The sequence below is a fragment of the Lineus longissimus genome, chromosome 15 (genome assembly GCF_910592395.1).
Source record: "Lineus longissimus chromosome 15, tnLinLong1.2, whole genome shotgun sequence".
Classification (NCBI taxonomy): Eukaryota; Metazoa; Nemertea; class Pilidiophora; order Heteronemertea; family Lineidae; genus Lineus; species Lineus longissimus.
The window spans coordinates 9,710,494-9,729,661 of record NC_088322.1 but is presented as its reverse complement, the minus strand read 5'-3'; the positions used below and the strand labels follow the sequence as shown (position 1 = coordinate 9,729,661).

The following is a 19,168-nucleotide window of genomic DNA, read 5'->3' as shown; positions in this document are numbered from 1 at the left end:
GAACTTTCCTGCTGTAAAGGTCTGTCTGAAGGTGATTTTTCTGAGCCCAGATTAATTCCTGCTGTCTTAACAATAGGTACACTCTCTTGGAAGATAACCTCCAAGACCTGCACATCCCACAATGGACCGACAGAATCCTTCGATACAGCCAAACTCATCTTGAACACCTTAGTCTGCCAAACCCATTCTGACACCCCAAAATCTGTCAAACGCAGGAAGAGAGCAACAAGTGGTAGTTTCTTCAACAAGGAGACGCAGTTTATCCTGGCAAAGGTTAATGCCAAGACAATCAATGACCCACCCGTCATCACAAAGGAACCGATGATAACAGTGGCCGAGGATTCGCGTAAGTTGTCTCGTCTATTTCCTCACCTAAGTGTGATGTCACGTTGCAGTGTGATTTGCAGCTTAGTCTCTTTCATTCGTTTTGAAACTTGATGAGGATGCATTTATGATATATTGGAAAGATTGAAGAATATGAGCGTCCTATCTTGGGATTGCTTAGGTCAAACAAACCATGTATCCCCCCCCCCCCCATCAATTCGACGTCAATCCTTAAAGGGGTACGCCGTTCGTAATTACTTGTAGTCCAGTTAAATTGAAATCCACTAATACACAATGCTGTAGTGCAGTTACTGTGAATACAAATTTGTTTAAACTTGGTATTCATAGTATTTGTATATCAGTCTACACAACGGCAATGTTGAAATTTGTTTAAACTTGGTATTCATAGTATTTGTATATCAGTCTACAAAACGGCAATGTTGAAATTTGTTTAAACTTGGTATTCATAGTATTTGTATATCAGTCCACACAACGGCAATGTTGAAATTTGTTTAAACTTGGTATTCATAGTATTTGTATATCAGTCTACAAAACGGCAATGTTGAAATTTGTTTAAACTTGGTATTCATTGTATTAGTATATCAGTCTACACAACGGCAATGTTGAAATTTGTTTAAACTTGGTATTCATAGTATTTGTATATCAGTCTACACAACGGCAATGTCGAAATTTGTTTAAACTTGGTACTCATAGTATTTGTATATCAGTCTACACAACGGCAATGTTGAAATTTGTTTAAACTTGGTATTCATAGTACATGTATTTGTATTATCAGTCTACACAACGGCAATGTTGAAATTCATATTTAGTATGTATTTTCGCAATTGGACATTTCTAAATTCAATTACAAATTCAAATCTTTAACGGGTGAACGGCGTAGGCCGATCAAACTTAGGTTCGAAGTGAGCACACGTAGTATGTCCATAAAAGCAAGTTGATATGAACCTTTGTTCATAATTCTGTTATTTTTTCAGGTATCATTTACCACACCCTGACGGCTTCAGACCCAGATGGGGACAAATTTGTGTTTGCCATGGATGGCAGCAAACCCAAGCCCACGGGGACTGTGACCATTGCAACTGATGGTAAACTGACATATGCCGCCTGCATGGACTGTGTCGGCTTGGATACTGTGTACTACAAAGTGACTGAGATCAATATGGGCGAAATAACACCATTGACGACTGCAGCATCTATTGTGTTCAGAACCACTGATATTCCTGACCAGCCAGAACTCTTCCTGTCCAAGAATGGCACGGCCATTTTCTCCTTGGCGAAAACCCTCAACAATGTTCATGAGGTCAATGTAAGTATATATGAGGAGCTATTTCTTCCGCAGCGAATTCTGAGTGTTCATCCCTTGCAGGTATTGTGCCCTGGTAGAGCATCCAGTTCGACTCCTGGCTGAGGTACTATGTACTTTCCTCCGCATGTCGAGTTGAAATTAGCACTTTGTGTCTGATCATTGATTCAGAAATCTAAGAAGGATTCTGTGGAAGATGTAGTAAGCTTATATGACTATGACGCTTCAACAGTATGATTACTCATAGGGGATACAAAATGTAAATTCATGACTTCATCTTTCAGGTTACCGTCGAGCAGTTTACAGGATACAATGCTGCCTACCGAGATCTCGTCCTCCTCGTTGGTGCATACGACAGAGACATTTCAAATGTTTTGACCATAGTCCCAGCACGATCTCCACTCAAGGGAAAGCTGAGTCTTGGAGCACCTGCCCGAACTGAACCAACGCTACCAAGGACGTGTGACGATCGAAATGTCAGTATCTCCCTCTTCTTACTAGTATTTTATTTCAGTATTTGATCACAACTTGTTAATTGTCATTAATATTGTACCAACTGGTTTTGCAACCAGATTTTCGAACAATTCGGGGTTTTTAGTTCTGGGTATTCATTATTCTCTGGTCTCTGGCTGACTTCACTGGTGGCTTGTATATTTCAGGCTGTCGCTCTGCCATGTACAGGCATTACCTTCCCACATGAAGAGTTCAAGCTTTCTTGGGTCACGCTGCCATTGAGGTACAAGCCGAACACCGGGTTCTCTGGGCACGATCGCTTCGAACTGCAGGCCACTGATAACACCGGGTATGTGTCGAACAAGGTGACAGTCAATGTGTATGTGCTAAAGAACCCCTGCAAGAATTCTGCCACATGTCGAGGTGAGTAATTGGATAATGATCATCAGTAATTGTGTTACTGTCACTAGGGTATAATGGTTTCTCAAGAGATGAATTGTAAGCAATTTGTCTCCTCGTGAACAAGTATGAATCAAATCGGGCTATTTAACAAAGACTATGACGAAATCAGATGTCAATTGATCTAAAAAGGTGCTCATTAGGTCCCACCCCTGGACGATTATGAGTGCTGCAAACAATTTGTGATGAGAAGGAAAAGTCAAGGACTAATATTTTGGCTGACCGCAAAGTCTTTGGTATCAACTTATTGTACCACTAGTACATGTAGTAACCGAATCTGTAGAATAATGACATTGAGAAAGATGCGCTCTGTAGGTTAATAGCTGAATAAATTTCAGAGCATAATCACTCGAGGTATCAGCATAGAAATAAGTCTGTGTAAAGCATGATAAGTTTAACCGTCAGCATGTAAATCTTGTATACGAAAAATAATCTGTAGACTATGAATAATTTTAGCGCGTAATCACCCGCAGTATCAGCATAGAAATTAGGCTGTGTAAAGCATGAGTAGTAAACCGTCAGCATGAATATGTGAAAAATCATCGGTAGAAAAATCATCGCCTTCCAACGTGCCAAAAGGAAACGAAAGATGCGTTGTCTTTGAGAATAATAGTTGTAGGCCCTGTTAGGCAATACGCCTTGGCTAAATTTAATGATCCGATATTTTGACTTTTGTACGTAACTTGATAAATATTAGTAGCTTAGGTTTATCATAGCAATATGCAGTCTTCTCTTGGGTATTCCTAGTTTCTCGAGCTCAATTTATACTGAGAACGAATGCTGTATTTTGTTGCCAGGTTTACAAGAAGATTTCAATTGTACTGCCCTCCGTCGTGCCTTTGTAGAGTACAATGACTTCTACAGCTGTTCCTGTAGTAAAGGCTGGGCTGGAGCTGTGTGCGATGTCAATCCGGATGACTGTTTAAGCACATCGTGCGCCTTCCCACTCGAATGCTACGATAAGCTAGGTGGCTACGAGTGTAGGTGTCCATCTGACTGGCCAGACTGCGACAAAGTAGACCACCTCATGCCAGCAATTGTCGCCATCGTCTTCATCCTTGTGATCTCTGCTGCGCTCATTGGTGTTGCGGTGTGGCTGCATAAGAAACGGTAGGTTTACTGCCTAATATATTCGTCAGGGCCTGGTTGTTCAAAACATATTTTGTCATCAATGGTGGCATTGACTCAGCTTGGCATATTTCCTTTAGTCCATTAGACTTACGCCGAGTTTAAAGCGAACTGGAACCGCCAAGCCAGTTCGTATGACCTCGTTTTCATTTCCCGCGTATCGGGTGATCAGAACGAGGCATGAATGAAACATGGCGCCTAGCTGTCAATCATTCAGTGACGTCACTACTATGGAATTTACTACGAAAATTCATGAATGAAGATCGCATGACTCACGTGATTCTCACATGATTCTCAATAATACCAAATTGAACTGCGCATGCTCGGGCACTGGGGGCGGAGCTACAAATCTGAACTCGAATAGGAAGTTGGAAGTTTGACTTTCTCGGGCGGTGAAAGTCGAAAAGTTGAATAAATCGCTCGGCGGTTCCAGTTCGCTTTAAGTTAGCGCCAGCACTAATGATAAAACCTGTTTTGAACAACCTGGTTAAGGTCGATCAGTGGTGCTCAATCATACGACTTTAGTCGTGCAGTTTAACTAAAACAGCATGATGTGGAATTATGGCCGTAGTTCTCTTCAACAGTGATGCAGTAAAATCAACCAAGATGTTTTTTGAAGTTCTTGGCATCTAATCCGTACCGAGTATGGTTACTTGACGACAGGTATACTATGTACATTCTTGGTATTCATTCCCAGAGAATAATAAGATTTGGTGCAGCAAGTTTAAGCCTCTTTTTTTTCCTTCTCAAATTATAACTTTAAATTACATATTCAGTTTATTATCTCAAATTGCATTATATCTGTTATTCCAAACCACCCATTTACATTTATTGTTCTGGAAAAGAGGTGTGTTCCTTTTCTGGCTCGGATTCCAATCCAATATCAAGTTTTCCTCTATAAAATTTATCTCCCTTTTTTCTTTAGGAAAGAGCGATACAACAAATATAAGAAGCATATGGATGGTTCAGAGAAATCAGTAAGTTTTCGAATACCAATGGTAGAATTATTTATTTTGGTGAAAAACCCAGAGACCACATTAGAAAGCCAGCCAGGACGTAATAAGTTATCCATTTCAAATAAATTGCAGGTTTCGTTCTACAGGGTGGCTCAGAATTCTTTCCCTCACACATTGGATACACAATAGAATTCTATTTTCCAAAGTAAAATAATTCTGGGCCACCCTGTAGAGTCCCGTAAGTAACTAAATGATGATGTCTAATTTTATTTGGAGACCATCGGTGACGATTGCAATTAAGAAAAAGGAAGCCTTTGCAAATTCGACTCAAAGCAAATTCGAAATATTTTTCTGAGGACTGGTCTGACTACTGTGTCAGGTTTCTTAGAAATTACGAAACGTGTGCTGTATGTATTTCTTCCTTAACTAAACGATTTCGTCCGTTGTATTTTCAGGATACAGGAGAACCTAATCCAGGTAAGAATATAGCCTTTCGGCGGTATGGTCAGGCGTTACACGCGACTATTTTAAAGGAAACCTGTCACGAAACGCTTAAAACATGTGACGGCGTTTGAATGGCCCGGTAAAAACCTAATGTGGGAACAAGATTTCATTCATTAATCTGAGAAGTTTCGAGGACACCAGACAGGGGCACAGATCTGAAAAATGCTTTATTTTTATCCTATGAATATCACTTAGCATTTTACGAGATGTATTGTATCAAATAATCTACATCTCGTTTTAAAATCCAGCTAGTACATTTAGTAGTAAGGCGAACGATTGGCCAGTGTTATACCCTGGTGCATAGCTTACCTCAATTTGTGTTGTTATTTCAGTTCCTTTCCTCAGTGGCTTGGCGAGTATCCCTGGTGCCCTGAAGCATGTCGGACGCATCAGGCGGAAAACAATCACAGGAAAAGTGGACTCAACCACCAAGGGCGACGAGATCGAGCTGACGAAAAATTCCTTAAGTATTGTAAGCTACGTTTCCGGCTTTTACCACATTTTGTGTCATTCAAACTTACCTATGGAACACTTTTGCATGTTACTCCATTTGGGCTCAAACACAAGAGTATCCCTTTAATTTTCTAAAGGGAGAACTGAGTTAACAGCTCGGCCGCCAGGCGGCGCCCTGACCGATCCCGCGAGATCGCGCCGATCTCATGCCGCCATATTCAGTCTTTACTCTTGTGCTTCTACGAAGCACATCGTTTTTTCAAAGCTGCCGTGAATTCGATTTAAAACCAAATTCAACCAGCCAAGTCTAGACGATTTTTGGGTTCATTCACCTACGGAGTAGACCGCCAAACTAATCTTGGCATTAGTATTGTCCAGTCTATTTAATTATAGACATTTTCTTAGCTAGCTTAGTCGACCCGGCTCCATTATTTTGATCTTGGTAGGGTAGAGTTAAGTAGGCTATTCTCCGCTCTATTGTAATGAACAAGACTCAGATCCATTGCAATAGTGTTTAATTCAAGTAGGCATGTTTTCCTTTCCATTAATTATTGCGTCCTTTCTGGCCTACTTGGGGTTCCCAGTGTTTTTATTGTCATTGGTACCATTTTTTATATGGCGTACCCCTCCGACGGCATCCTTTGTCTCACCACAAAGGAATGCGTCTGGTGGCGGGAAACGGGCCGCGAAGACGCCTAAACCCTCTTCCGGTTCCGTTTCCGGGCATATAACCCGGAGGTCTAGCAAACCTCCCGCCACCACCCCTTCCGTCAGCCGAGTTCCGGTTCCGGCCGCGGCTGCGAAGGATGCGGGATCTGACATTATTAATGTCTGTGGTCCCAAGGGAGACTTACATCCAATAAGTCTCCAAGGGTTTAATATACCCCGGACCTCAGGGAACCTTCCGGTTCCCCTGTCGTCCGCTCCCCCGAGTACAAGCCCTTTGTACCCGCGGGAGCACCCTGCTTCCGGTCCGCCGATTGCAGTTCCGGTTACTGACGCGGGTTCCCGTTTTTCAGTAACCGAAGACTCTACTGGGGGTTTTTCTCAGTCTTTACTGCGAAATAACCCCAGTCCTCACGGACACAGTAGAGTAGGGCCGGACCTTATAACGCCACCTCCGAAACGCCATGCGTCTTCGGTAACAGCGTTTCCGCCCTCCGTACCTCCTTCTAAAAGGGCTTCCGGTAGCTCCATACCGGCGAAGGAGTTACGGGCATTTCCGGTTTCGGACTTCGTCCTACCGGAAATGCAGGCACCTTCCTACGTTGGCCAACCTCTTGGGTGGAACCAACCGGAAGTGCCACCCCCTCCTCGTAGCAGAGGCGTCGTTCCCATGGAACGAGCTACGCAGAGAGGACATCTGAACTCTAGTTCAGAATATGGGCAACTTCCGCTTCCGGAAGACCCATTCGCCCGCACATACGGCTTCCAGGGTTCGCTTATGCGCTCACCCTCGCCTCAACCGCCCGTCGTTGAGAGAAGCCGCACGTCGGGTCCGGAACCCGAGTCGGGACAGCAACTGTCCCAGCTCATCCAGATGGTAGCAGGTCTTTCTGATAGACTCAGCCATCTGGAGCAGGGTTCCGGTTCCTCTGGTGCGCCTGGTCCCATCGGATACCCACCATCCGACTCCTCTATTTTAGAGGAATTTTCTGAGAACGAGAGTTCTCAGCCAGGCTACCGCTCCCCCAATCAGGAGGAGCTGTCACCAGAGGAGGCCAGTATCCTGTCGGATATGAGGACACTCAGATCCTTGATCAGAGCGTACCTCCCGCAGGATCTGTGCCCTACCCCGCCGGAACTGCCAGCCTTGTCAACACCGACCTTTTCACTCTGGGGACAGGAAGTGGATCCCAATCCACAGGTTTCTCAAGGCTCCACTCGGGCACTTGAATTCCTTCCTCCCTCCCCGTCGGTGTTAGCAGTCTCTGAACTTTTGGAGCGTACAATCAGAGACTCACAAGGCGCCCACCAACGTACTTCCATCCCTGTCCTTCCGGCAGTCGGACCGGAAGCTTGGTGTAAACCGGGGAAGTTGTTCACGGCACAACTTCCTCCCGTTAGGCAGTACCGCGCTGACTATTATCGAGTCAGCTCGGCCGGCTGTCCAGCTGCAGCATCGACTTCCATATTAAAGGACGATGTACAGCTGGACCAACTCGTGCCTAGGGTGACCTCCTCCTCGGCTTACCGAGACCTTAGAGCACAAGAGGGTCTGGCCAAAAACACGTTAGCGGTGCTCTCCTACGCAGAGCACACTAACCTGGCCCTAGCCAGATCCCTAAAAGATAATGAGTCACTATCTGATGACACAAAATCGCTTGTGACATCCTTGTCACATTCGATTAGGCACGCTATTGCGCTGTCCGCCAAGACCGCAGCAAATAGCGTCCTACTCCGTAGAGACGCCGCACTGGGCTCTCTCAATGTCATCAGATCCCTCCAGCTGGAAGGGGCCTTAAGAACCGCTCCTATGGACGGTTCTTTCCTGTTCGCAGATTCTGTACAAGAGGCGGCTCAAGCACAGAAAGATTGGGACAAATTATATGCCCCCACTGCGACACAGAGGGCCAAGACCTCTCTACCTAACGCTAGAAAGATAGAGAGGCCCCAGCAGGCATCGGGTTCAATCCCGTACGCCAGGCAGGTCCTGCCTAGGCCTACCCCGCCTAGTCAGCCTGCTCCTGCTGGATCCTTCCGACGGGAAGCGGAGGGTCGCCGGACTGGAAAGAGGAAAAATACTTCCTCTAACCAGGGTGGATCCGGTCCGACTAAGCACTCCTTTCGCCCAAGGGGTGCTGGCCGGAAGAGGTGACTCCCCCCTCCTTTCTCCTCCCGGACGCAAAAAGGAACCGACTCCGGTAGTCGGGGGCCGTCTGCAAAAATTTGCAGACATTTGGGACGATTGGTGCCCAAAGGGGTCCCCAGTCCCAAACATGTTGAGGTACGGAGTGAAACTAGATTTCAACCGTACCCCCCCGACTACCATATATCCAACCCCAGTTCAGCCACCGAAGGACCCAGTCAAGGCCTCTGCCCTCCAAGCAGAGGTCGCGACATTACTGGAGAAGCAAGCTATCCAGGTCCTTCAAGATCCATGCTCCCCCGGCTTTTACAGCCACGTTTTCTTGGTTCCCAAGAAAGCAGGGACATGGAGGCTGATCATAGACCTTTCCAGGTTAAACACCTTCTTGAATGTTCCTCATTTCAAGATGGAAACCACCAGGTCTATAGCAACGGCGATACAGCCCAACGATTGGGCGGTATCGATGGATTTAATGGATGCGTACTTACATGTACCGATCCATCCAGACTATCAACACTTCCTTCGATTCCATTACGAAGGAAAGACGTATCAATTCAGGGCCCTGCCGTTCGGTCTGGCATCGGCACCCCTAATTTTTACGATGATAGTCACAGCCTTCGTCGCTCCCTTTCACGTGATGGGGTTCAAGCTCCATCACTACCTAGACGATTGGCTACTCCGTTGCAAATCGCGGGAACTACTACTGCAACAACTTCAGGTTCTAAAGCAAAAAGTAGTTTCCGCAGGTTGGATTATCAACGAAACAAAGTCAGAATTCATACCATCCCAAGACTTCGTTTACGTTGGAGTTCGGTTCCTTACGGCCATAGGGAAAATGCTGCCCCCCCTAGACAGGATAAAGAAAATTCTTCATCTCGTCGCAGAATTCAGAGGAAGGACTCAAGCTCCCGCAAGGCGATGCTTGAGCCTTTTGGGACTTCTGAATTCGGCAGCAGACCAAATCCCCCTTGGCCGTCTATATATGCGTCCCATCCAGATGTTTCTAATGTCTCTATGGAAACCCCACAGGGACCCATTAGACAAGTTGGTATTGATACCTCAATACCTACTCAAGAACGTCTGGAACTTCTGGGAGTCGGAGACTCGTCTCCAAAGCGGTGTAGATCTTGCTCCACCGCCCCCAGAAGTGTCCCTGTTCACAGATGCTTCCCTACTAGGGTGGGGAGCACATCTGAACAACGGGGACATGTCCATAAGAGGTCTATGGACAAGGGAGGAGACCATTCTTCCAATAAATATATTGGAAATGAAGGCTGTCCTTCTTGCCGTGAGGGCTCTTTCCCTTCGCCTGAAGAATCGGAGAGTAACCCTGTTCTCCGACAATTCTACAGTAGTAGCATATGTCAGGAGACAGGGAGGCACAAAGTCCGGCATTCTTTGCCAGCTAACTTGGGAGCTTTACCATCTTTGTGCCGACCTTGGAGTATCGATATGTGCCAGACACATACCGGGCAATCGCAACATCCTTGCCGACGCCCTGTCCCGTCAGAACAAGCTAGTTCAGACAGAGTGGACACTCCATCAGGAGATTGTAGACGACCTTTGTCGCCTTTGGCAATCTCCGAAGGTAGATCTGTTCGCCACCAGGCTGAACAATCGCCTTCCCATCTATTACTCTCCACTTCCGGACGAAGAGGCCCTGGAAGTCGACAGCCTTACAGCCTCTTGGGTCGGGCTGAACGCATATGCGTTTCCACCCCTCCCTCTCATCCAACCAGTCCTGAACAAGATCTTGACCAGCCATCCGGTGAGAATAACTCTCATCGCACCTTGCTGGCCAAATCAGGCCTGGTTCCCAGCCTTGCTGGAGCTCCTGATAGATCACCCCAGGAGTCTTCCTACTTGGAAGCACCTCCTGTGGCACCCCCTGGGGAGATGCTACCACCAGAACCCTGGATTTTTCAAGTTTCACGCCTGGAACTTATCCAGTTGCATCTCCACCAGAGAGGCTTTTCGGACATCGCTGTCAAGCGCATGTCCGCACCTCAAAGGGGGTCTACCCTTGATGTGTATCAAGGAAAGTGGTCTACCTTCACTTCCTGGTGCAGGGAGAACGGAGTTAATCCGATCTCTCCCTCTATATACAGATTAGTTGATTTCCTTATTGAATTATTCACGGAAAGACAACTATCTGTCACGGCTATAAAAGGGTACAAGTCCGCCATCGCTTCTACCCTCCGTGTTTTAAGCACCTGGGATCTTCGTTGGGAGGACCAAATAACCCCTCTTTTCAGAGGAATGTTATTAGAGCGTCCTAGACCGGTTCACAACACCCCTAAATGGGACCTTTCTGTTGTCCTTAAGGTGCTCATGAGGCATCCTTTTGAACCCATGTCTATTTCATCCATGAAATATCTGACACTCAAAACGGTCTTTCTAGTAGCCTTGGCTACCGCCCAACGGAGATCAGAGCTCCATGCACTTTCTTTTAAGAAGCTGGCTTTTAGAGAGGGAGGGGAGGTTATCCTGGCTTTTATACCAGGATTTCTGGCGAAGAACCAGGGACCGGCCGCCTCTCGGCCCCCGGTTACTATTCCCTCTCTGTCAGGAACGATCTCTTATGATCTTCCTGACAGAACTTTATGTCCCGTCAGGGCCCTAAAGTTCTACATAAATAGGACAAAACCTCCCGGTATCCGCCAGGGGAGAGAGCGTTTGTTTTTGTCCTACAAGGAGGGAAATAAACGAGAGATAGCGGCCGCCACTATTTCAAGGTGGATTGTGGAGACTATTCGTCTTTCCTACAACACCTTGAAGACTTCCTCTGATCTTCGTGCGCTAGCTAACATCTCAGCGCACGAAGTTAGAGCACTAGCCACCTCCTGGGCTAACTACCGAGGAGTTGCTCTTCAAGAAGTCGTTTCCGCTGCATGTTGGAGTAATCACTCCACATTCTCTCGTTTCTACCTACGAGACGTTTCTTCCCTCGTAGATGGCATGCACACAATCGGCCCGATTGTGTCTGCGGGGCATGTTGTTTGATCCTGGCTAGATCAAAAAAGGGGGGGGGGGAAGCCCGATTGAAGAGTCAAACGCGCATCTTGCGCCATTTTTGATATGCCCTATCTTCAACATCCAGGCAACCCCTAGTAGACTAGAAAGGACGCAATTTCTTATTGTTGTTTAGCAATAATTCATTCTACACCCTTCAACATGCCTTACTTGCTCTAAGCTCTGTTGCCGGAAAGAAGATGGTTTTATTACGCAATTCTAGCGCTTTCCGGAGAATGGGTCTATTACTCTCTATAATATGATTGTAATACCGAGATCAAAATACCGGTCCTCCGGTTCTCCCCATTTCTTTCCCCTGGCGGTCCTCCTTAGCTAATATGCCGGTGGTGCCTCCTGGATGGAACAACAGCTCAGCCTTAGGTAAGTCCTCGTTTCCCACCTCCAATAGGTTGCTGGGATTCGATGCAAAAGTGTTCCATAGGTAAGTTTGAATGACACAAAATGCCCATTTCCTTACAAGAAATGGCCATTTTGTTAGTTCATACTTACCTATGGAACACGGCCCTCCCGCCGTCCCCACAAACGGGACATACTCTTTATTAACGCTCAAGAGTAAAGACTAAATATGGCGGCATGAGATCGGCGCGATCTCGCGGGATCGGTCAGGGCGCCGCCTGGCGGCCGAGCTGTTAACTCAGTTCTCCCTTTAGAAAATTAAAGGGATACTCTTGTGTTTGAGCCCAAATGGAGTAACATGCAAAAGTGTTCCATAGGTAAGTATGAACTAACAAAATGGCCATTTCTTGTAAGGAAATGGGCATTTTGACATGTACCCTAACTTTAACTGCGTGTAACTGCATGTAACTGCATGATATCGGGCGAGCTGTAAGTGGTTGGGACGAATGCTCAGTTAGACAGTGGGTGCCATGTTGACTGCTTAGCCTTCAATTAGATGACTTATACCAAAAAAGTAGTCTCAAGCTTTTTTATATGTCAGTTGAGATTTGATGGCAATATGCTTGGTGATCAGCACGCAAATTAAGCATCAGCATGCCAAACTTTACATATAGATTTAATATGGCATTAACCTAGCGCATTTAAACTTGTCTCGCTTTCAGTTGCCCCCTCTCGCTGGGCATGGAGCAAACAGCCATGGGTGGTTATCGTATCTCGACGAGGTAGGTATGTTATAATAAGGATGTCGACTTTAGCAGGTTGGAATTTCTGAGACCTATCAACCTTTTGACACAGATATCAAGGGCAATAAATAATAATCACTTGTTTCTGGTCCCCGTCTCGAGACCAATTGACGTGGCTCTTTAAAGTGTGGACATGCGACGCAAAGACTACGTTGTACTAGAATCTTTGAGTTTGTATTGTTTAATTATACTGATCCTGTCTGTAGGTAAGTGGGACTTACATTATTTCTCCAATATGCATGTTCTTAGTGAAGTGTCGTTTGCCTTCCTCGTTGACTACAAAGATATACCAGTTCGCAGGTGCCTGAAAGAAAGCATTGAAAGTGGTGGTAACTGAATGTTTTCTAATGCCCTAACCCGGTGCAAGGAGGATACCGCGGTGACGTCACATCACGTGATCCCGACCCATATTAGTGATCGCTATGGCCAATCAGATTCAGTCTACTGACAGCACCAGCACTGAACACATCTCCACGTCTCACTGTCTGGTGCGCTCCTGTACACAAAAACACCAATAGACATGAAATATTGCAATACCTAGTATGGATTCTTCCTGTGTAGAATAAAATTTACAGAGCAGATTAACTTCCACGAATAAAAAAGACGTTTGGCGTGGCCAAAGTGCGGAAATAATGGGAAATAATGTCTCCGCTAAAATACACTACGAAATACACTAGGCAATGCACTACGCGATACACGGTAGAGATGCAGTTGAGTTTGTTATTGTTTTGACTTAGAAGCCCGCCCATATCATAATATATTCATGTATTCATGAAGTATGAACTCATTTCTGTCCCATACAACTCTAAGAACGGTCAATTTCTCCTTAAATCATCACCGAAACCGCGATATCCGCAGGAAGATTTCGTTCTAGTGTCCGAAAATGCATGATCTTACAGGGGCGCTAACTCGACAAAAAGAGGGGATCTATGGGGATCTATGCGAGTTTTAGGTATAACAGGTCTCGAACTTGTAAAATCTGTAAACATGCCTCCAAACCCCATTATGATAATGAAGAGATTGCCCCATATCTGGGAGACTGTTTTAAAACCATCGCTAATTTTGGAAGATCGGTGCCGGCTATTTGGTTTAAAAAACCCTATTTCTCCCCATCAAAACAGCACTTTTCATTATTCAAATGATAGCTTATTGTCTGAAGACTTATTTCATAGCAGAAAAGTACTAATAACTCTGATTTGATGCGAAAAATCTAACTTTTTTGATGACTTGATTTTCCCTTGGCCGTGGATCGAGTTTGTTTACAATATGCAGCGCCATCTTGGAAAAGCCGTGACGTCACCGCGGTATCCTCCTTGAACCCGGTGTAATGTTTTTGAGTGTTTCTTATTTTGAGTGTTTCCCCTCATTGTTTGGGAACGCTCAAAAATAGATTGACAAGTTTTTCTGTGTATCCCCCCTATTGAAAAGTCGTGGTCTCTCTAGCTGCCTATTGTTTGGAAACACTGACACATGGGAAACAACCACAGATGTTACACCGGGTTATCAGCGGTTAAAACTGTTGGTCGAACGCTTTATAATCCTCTCGCTTTCAGCTTCACAACGCTGGGGACCTGCCAGGACCTTTGTATGAAAACTCAGCGGAGGAGCAGTCTTCATTACCATCGGACGATGAAGATATTCGCTGCACCTATTCTGCTATTGATGACCATAGCTCCCCTGACCGAATCTCCGTCAGGACGCCGGCGGATCTGTCTGAAGGAGAAGATGCGCCGAAACTTAGTAGTTCCCATGAGGAGTTGTTTGGTCAGACATCTGACGTCACTCGCACGACTGGTCTGACCTCTGAAATTGATGGAAGTCTATTTGACCTTGATAAGCCTCTGCCTGACCTTCAACAATATATGGAACAGTTACCTGATTTTCACGAGTTTGACCCCAGAACGTCTTCGGACTCATCTTTTGATGACACTGACTTAGACCTGCTGGCATCTGATTCAGAGTCTGATGAAGACTATATTTGGCGTTACTACAACTCTGAGGTAAGGCTACTTGAGCCTACATGTTTTCTCCCGCATTTTAAGTTCATCAGCAGAAAATGTTGAGATCTTTTAGGACGAATTCTCTGCAGATGTGTGTGCTCTTTTGACAAGGTTAGAAGGAATATCACTTTTTTTCTTGTATAGACATTATACATATGCATAGTAGAAATTAATTGTTAGAAAACCTGCTGACACGAACGCTAGTTTTAACTTTATCTGATCGTAGATTCCGGCGAAAGAATTAAGTGACAAACGAATACACCCAAGTGACGACTTTCAGTGAAGACCATTATTACCAGATTCGTTGTGTGGGATTATTTAATGATTTTCAAAAGAGATTGAAACAAAGCCTGCTCATGCGATTGAGATAACTACTAAGGCATATCTTCTGCTTTTTTAGATTGTCTGTGTGATGAGGAGTTTTTTGGTTCATATCAGCCGCTCTACAGGCATTGTCTGCATAACATTACATGTAATTAATAATGCCCCTGCATTCTGCAATGAAAAATTTACGGATTTATTCTTTGTATTCTAGATCCCTGCTGTCGGCAAACCAAATGCACTGACAAGCGGAAGCGGTGCCAATGAAGTGGAAGAAAGCATCCTTATGAACGAGGATGCTGGATCGGGATCGAAGCGCAGCTCAGGGGCCAAGGTCGCCTGGCAGAAGACGAGAAAAGGTCGGGCATCAAGTGTTGCGTTCAAGAACCCAGCGTTTGTTCCCGAGGCGTCGCCAGAGGCACAGGCAGCGGATGTCCATGGTGGTTCGCCTGGAGTAGCGCCAGCAAATGCCCCTCCAACAGAAAAACCAGAAAGCGCACCTCCCGCGAAACAGTCGGCTCCTGGGGATCTGCCAGAAGATGATCCGCCACCGTATGAATCTCCTTTGCCGCACCAGGTTCCATCCGATGCCTCCGAATGTTGATCAATGCGTGATTGTTCGATGGTGTAACATTGAGTTACTACATGTACATAAACTTGACAACACTCTCTTTGTAAATACAAATACTCGTACACCAAATCGTTGTAGCTTGGAGTATTACCTAATAAGCGATGTAATCATACTTGATGAGTTGATTAATATATTCTAGATTATTCTGAGATCTAATGCTTGCTTTCAACGAGTGGAATGAATTTTGCCTTTTCAAAAGCGATTTGAATTAAAAAGAAAACGTACACGTATATTACAAGTGCATATTCTGGAAAAAACTTGACCAAATAAATATTGTATCCTAAAATATACTTGCATCAAGGCAAAGCCACGCATTTCTCGAAACTTTTATACTACTGTATAACGCTTCAAATTGTCATTACAAACATCCTCTTCGAAAGGAAACGCTTGGCCAAAATATTATCCAGCTTAAGGCCATCATTACTACATTTATGCGTATATTTCCTCCTGTATAACGTGAAAGGCTGGCCACGTTTACAATGCTTAAACTATAACCTGTAAACTGTCCCTTAAAAGAACGACCTGGTCATTTCAAAATACGTAGTTCTGCGCGCGATATAATATTCAGGATGTCATTCGTCGCCCTTACGTTATTTCATGCCAAGTTTTCAAGCCTTGGTCCCGTGACAAGTGACATGTGACTCGTGTACCGTGTCAAGTGACAACGTGAATCGACAGTAAACTCAGTCTTAGGCTGCGATTATATAGAGTTTATGTACATTTATATAACGTGTCACTGTTCACTTTTCATGCGAGACATGAAAAACAAGTCACTCCTAAAGAGGGCGTTACATACGATTCACGAGGTCACTTATCACCCTCGCGTCGTGTTTTCAAGCATAATTCAGTTAAATCGTGACCAGTGTCAACGTGAACCCTATATAACTCCGGCCTTAGATGATTCCGCCTCCCAACACTAGATAATCCAAAAAGGTATGCCGATGTACGTCGTGTTTCATAAACTTCAGGACCAAAACCGTAATGTTTGGTGTGATAATGCAAGAATGAAGAATGGGCTATAGTTCCAACATAGCAATTATTTATTGAAGACTAAAGAAGCAACATAATAATGACTAGCTGTGTACGACATGTGAGAATAAATATTATTGTAGATGAAGATAGTCTTGTTCTTTATTTCCAATTGATAATCAGAGTTATTGAGCGACCAGGACCCTACACAAAAGCATGTACATTTGACCCGGGGACGGTTGGGACCAGCACCCACAAAAGCAGCTAAATCAACAGCGACGGTGGGGGACCAGCACACTCAAAAGCAGCTTTAGCTACAGCGACGATGGGGCCAGCACTCTATTCAAAAGCCGGTATCAGATCTACAGGGCCGGACACCTTGCTTCAAAAAGCCCCCGTATCCCATTCGTATACACAGGCCGCTTTCTGTCGCCTCGCAACTGTTCAGCAAGGGGGCGAGGGAAGGTATAATCATGATGGAGAAATACGAGGATGAAGAGCTGGGAATAAATCATTCAATCTCTAAAAACAAAATTCAAATTCTTAAAAATGATGGTTTATGACGAACCGTAGACTAACCGCGTACCTAGTTTAACACTCTACGCGGCGAAGTTAAAAGTGCATTCTTATCTATCTGCATTTTATTGCCCCATAAAATTGTTGAAGCCTCATGTTCAACAAGGCTGAGAAGCAAAGGGGCTCGCTCATACATCATGGTGTAAGGTACATTTTATTCCTTTGCGAAATAATCTGGGAAATTGATAATATTATTTACTTTGAATGATTTTCATCGTTGGTCAGGGACTAATTTGTATCAAAAAAAAAATAAAATAAACACGAGCAAGGTATACATGAAAATTATCATAGGGTACGCCGCTCATATTTCTTGGTTGGCAATGGAAGAAGATATTTAATGCAGTTTTACCCAATGTCGCACACAGAAATTTGCTTAAATTTGGTATTTAATGTCTTTTGTGTACCTGTCTACACAATATTGAAATTTATAATCAGTACGTACATGTATAAATACACAAAAGGAACTTTTCAAATTCAATTTCAGATTTCAATTTTTCGATCGGCATAGGATTTCAAGAAATAATGGCCACGGCCCAAGTTGATTATTTTATTAGGTTAAGTAGCATTTGCTGGTTTGTAAATTGTAACTTTTCAAGTCCTTACAATTTACCTTACACAAATGAGGAGTGGTCCAAGCCTTATAGGCCTAGTTTAGAGTTTGTATTCTTTCTTTACAGCCTGACAGTAGGCCTAATTGCAGTGCAAGTATTGCCAAAACTGACAATAGACGTGGAGATTGTTGATTTCATTCTTATTCTAAATCTGTAGACTGCCTGCTTCCACAACTAAAACACCATGTACATAGTGCAGCACTCGGCACTAATACCGAGGCGGGAAGAAGCGTACGACTGACTCTGGTATTCGAGGATGCAACTGAACAGGATTAGACGCTGCAGCCGCGCCCGCCGAGGCGGATTTTCTCAGAACCATACATCTGCTATCAGTCTTAATCAGTCTCACTCTTGTAACATGCTAATTAAGATCAAAGGAAGCCGCCCGAGATCTGCCGCGAGAATTTACGAGACTATGGACATAATTAATTGGTCGTTGTCCGCGGGTTATGTAGCATGGTCGAGGGATTTCATATCGTTTTTATCGCCATATTCGAGAAATGTTTAAATGATTAGTTTCTGGACAACACTGACTCATCTTGCCTTTGATCTCGCCGCCCGGAAGTCAAGCGAACTTTTAAAGTACATTGCTGTTTCGTCCATTTCTAACGTTTTTTTCTTGTTGGCAATGAACAGCCCTTCGTTTGTTCGTCGTTGTTACATGGATTTGGTCGGGTTGTTTTAATTTCAATTACAATTACAAATAAGCTTAACCGATATTGAATTCAATACAATGTACCTTCACAAAGCCAAAATTGACCTATTTCTGGAATAGGAATGAAATAAAACGACACCAAAGAAAGAAAGATGACAAGATCTGATTGACACAGCATGAGATTGCTAAAAATAAATCATCGGGCTTCCAATGGCGAAGCGTGCACAGCCGCTATCGCCAGGATGAAATTAATGACAAAAAAGCTTTATTCGTTTTTTACTCCTCAGCTGAACCTGTTCTGGGTCGAGTTGTCATCACTTTGAACAAAGGCAGGTTTAAATTATTGTCTACAAAACCGCAATCAATCTGCACAGACGTAACAGTAAATTACCAATTACAAACTCATACCAGCTCCAATTAGTTAAATCGAATCCACACACTGCACAATAATTTACTCACTGTGGATAGATTTTCAAAGCGGTGGGCTGACTTTTAAATTTTGAAAAAGTTATAATACGGTAATAGAAAAGAAGCATCCACATAAGCGCTTTCGTGAGAGCGTTTGACGCCTGGGGGTCATGGAGCGGTTTCCACTGACGGCGATTTTGCTTGAATCGCTCACTCAGAACCAAACCACTGTTGAATTACAGTTATTTAGGGATATATTCGACTCAAAATGACACTCTTTTTAAAAGTCATGGTCAAAAACACTTTTGGCGACTTCTTGGGGAGACATTTGATTTTGGTTTAATACGCCCGCGTTGACCACAAACAAACAAGGCCTTTCAGCGTCAAACGTTCTCTACGTCGCTTATTTGGGTAT

At 44.4% G+C, this 19,168-nt stretch overlaps 1 protein-coding gene across 3 annotated transcripts in view; it reads left to right on the top strand.

Annotated features, from left to right (window-relative positions):
- LOC135499666 (uncharacterized) overlaps nt 1-16,651 on the top strand; it is an 83,831-nt gene extending 67,180 nt beyond the window's left edge. The window contains exons 108-117 of one of the 3 annotated variants that reach the window (XM_064790568.1): nt 77-346; nt 1,320-1,651; nt 1,933-2,124; nt 2,308-2,524; nt 3,358-3,670; nt 4,614-4,665; nt 5,100-5,121; nt 5,481-5,620; nt 12,502-12,561; nt 15,118-16,651. In XM_064790568.1, coding sequence (XP_064646638.1) covers nt 77-346; nt 1,320-1,651; nt 1,933-2,124; nt 2,308-2,524; nt 3,358-3,670; nt 4,614-4,665; nt 5,100-5,121; nt 5,481-5,620; nt 12,502-12,561; nt 15,118-15,507 — 1,988 coding nt within the window. In that variant the 3' untranslated portion in view covers nt 15,508-16,651. Of the gene's footprint in view, nt 1-76; nt 347-1,319; nt 1,652-1,932; nt 2,125-2,307; nt 2,525-3,357; nt 3,671-4,613; nt 4,666-5,099; nt 5,122-5,480; nt 5,621-12,501; nt 12,562-14,135; nt 15,096-15,117 lie in introns of those variants that run through there. The other 2 variants (XM_064790567.1, XM_064790569.1) reach the window with 2 other exon arrangements.
- The last annotated feature ends 2,517 nt before the right edge of the window (nt 16,652-19,168 follow it).